The sequence below is a fragment of the Pterocles gutturalis genome, unplaced genomic scaffold (assembly GCF_000699245.1).
Source record: "Pterocles gutturalis isolate BGI_N339 unplaced genomic scaffold, ASM69924v1 scaffold28809, whole genome shotgun sequence".
In the NCBI taxonomy this organism is placed as follows: Eukaryota; Metazoa; Chordata; class Aves; order Pterocliformes; family Pteroclidae; genus Pterocles; species Pterocles gutturalis.
The window spans coordinates 26,218-28,781 of record NW_010134118.1 but is presented as its reverse complement, the minus strand read 5'-3'; the positions used below and the strand labels follow the sequence as shown (position 1 = coordinate 28,781).

The following is a 2,564-nucleotide window of genomic DNA, read 5'->3' as shown; positions in this document are numbered from 1 at the left end:
GGGTCCTGGTGGATGAGAAGCTGGACATGGGCCAGCATTGGGCACTTGCAGCCCACAAAGCCAACTATGTCTGGGGCTGCATTAAAAAAGGGGGGGCCAGCAGGGAGAGGGTCTACTCTGCTCTTGTGAGACCCCACCTGGAGTACTGTGTCCAGGCCTGGGGTCCCCAGCACAAGAAAGACATGGAGCTCCTGGAACAAGTCCAGAGGAGGGTCACAAAGATGATCAGAGGGCTGGAGCACCTCTCCTATGAAAAAAGGTTGAGGGAACTGGGCTTGCTCAGCTTGGAGAAGACAAGGCTCCAGGGAGACCTCATTGCGGCCTTCCAGTACTTGAAGGGAGCCTATAAACAGGAGGGGGGGCAACTATTTACAGGGGTTGATAGTGACAGGATGAGGTGGAATGGTTTTAAACTAAGAGAGGGGAGATTTAGGTTGGATATTAGGTGGAAATTTTTCACGCAGAGGGTGGTGAGGCACTGGAACAGGTTGCCCAGAGAAGCTGTGGATGCCCCATCCCTGGAGGCGTTCAAGGCCAGGCTGGATGGGGCCCTGGGCAGGCTGCTGTAGTGGTTGGCAACCCTGCCCACAGCACGGGGGTTGAAACTAGATGATCTTTAAAGTCCTTTTCAACCCAGGCCATTCTATGAATCACTGAAATAAGCATTAAACATAATACACAGTAAGCTACACCAGAAAACTAAATTCTTATTTTGTCTGCTACAATTTTTTATTAGTATGATAGCCAAACCCCCTAATACTAAAAAGCAGTAACTGTCACAGACTTTGGCAGAGTTTTTCTTGAAAACACTATCTTCTTCACACTAAAAATTTAACTACATGATCCTCTAGGGCTACTGTTTTTCAAACAGGATTCTCAACAGCTTTTCATAGGAATATAAACATGTACATTAATATACACAGTTTGAAAAGTATCAGAGTGAACCTAAATTATTAATTCAAGAGTAAATAAACGAAATAACTAACCTGACAGGTAAAGCTTTAGTGGTTTGCTCTGGTAATTCTGGTGGGTTCACAAACATAAGTTTGAGAAGCAGCTCTAAATACCCAATATGTCTTGCCAATCTTGTACTTAATACCCAGGCCCAGTTCCATCTCTCACCTTCTCTTCGGCCACCAAAGTAAATTACAGCTAAAACATTAAAAATTAAAAAACATGTTATGGCTATATTTTAGTCAACATTCACAACTGAAAGAACCATGAAGTTTGAACAGACAAGGCATGGAGTTGGGTAAAAAGAACTGAATAGATTTTTATCAGTTACGGCTAAAAATGAGAATGGTATGAGTAACATAATGAAGTTCATATACAAGGTTCTTTGTTTTCAATAATGCCCTCTCATAAATTACATGCAAAACACAAGCAAAAGGTTTGAACAGGTCTTGTTGTCTACAAAAACATTTCACATTTTTTCTGAATCACAAATTATGGCTACAAAACAATACTGAATTACAAAAATAGATAAAAAAGTTCACAAACTTCACATAAAATAAGACTTACTAAAGAAAATGTAGAGAACTGCTAATAAGCTGAGTGACACCGCTATTCCAAGCTTTGCATCCACTGTGAAAGCAAGCAATAAACCTAAACCTCCGCACAGCAGAAGCGTGAGGAATACAATAATCCAGGAGAACTGAAACAGAGGTTCAATCTGCTGCCCTGCGAAAGTCTTCATTTCATCTAAAAAAAAAAAGACCAGTTAACATGTTAAATCATTCTGGAACAGAAAGCAAAAAAGGAATTATCATAAAGAAACTCTTTTTCACTAGACTGTATAACTTTTGCCTATTATTAATTGAAATAAAGACAATGATGCTTGAATTCTTCAAATATTAGTGCAAATCCCTAAGTTTCCATCCATGCAATGAATGAAACAATTTGTATATATAATATTTGCACTGTTTGCTGCAGATTTTCTATTTTTAAAGGCATATTAAAAGCCACACCACTTCCTATCCTCCTTTAAAAGCTTAAAATATATTCTATGACACCAAAAAAAATAAATCCACCATATCTGTTAAAAAAACCCCACAACCCACAAAAACTCTATCACTGAAATTTGGACCACATTCCTCAAATAGTCAGATATAACTGTACAATGTAAAGGCTTCAGTATTTATTTCTGTTTGTTGAGTCACATTTACTAAAACAGGAATTCCTGAAGAAACTTAAGTTAGGAACTACTGAACAAGAAGCACTAAATAAACAATCCAGAATAAAAAGATGCATGAGGAACAGGGAGAAAATACTGAAAAAGCATTTTAAAAACATAAGAGCTCATCAACAATAAAGATCAGTCAAAAACACACACTGCTTTTTGTTTAAGACATGGGGCAAATTTGTTTACGACATGGCAAACAAAACGAATGCAGAGACCCCATTTTGACTAATATAGAAGCTTCTAAAAATGCAGAAATCGGAGAAAATAAGAAACATCAAAACAAGTAAAAATATTTTGAATTATACTGAAATATCTCAGAGGAACACATCTGTTAGAAAAAGCTAAAACTGTAAATAAGATGTCTATTTCCACAGTGAAAAAT

General features: G+C 37.8%; 1 protein-coding gene across 1 annotated transcript in view; it reads right to left on the bottom strand.

Moving 5' to 3' along the window:
• Positions 1–958: 958 nt before the first annotated feature.
• LOC104467641 (kinase D-interacting substrate of 220 kDa-like) overlaps positions 959–2,564 on the bottom strand; it is a 21,091-nt gene continuing 19,485 nt past the window's right edge. The window contains exons 13-14 of the mRNA XM_010081489.1: positions 1,522–1,701; positions 959–1,152 (exon numbers count right to left, since the gene is read on the bottom strand). Coding sequence (XP_010079791.1) covers positions 959–1,152; positions 1,522–1,701 — 374 coding nt within the window. The remainder of the gene's footprint in view (positions 1,153–1,521; positions 1,702–2,564) is intronic.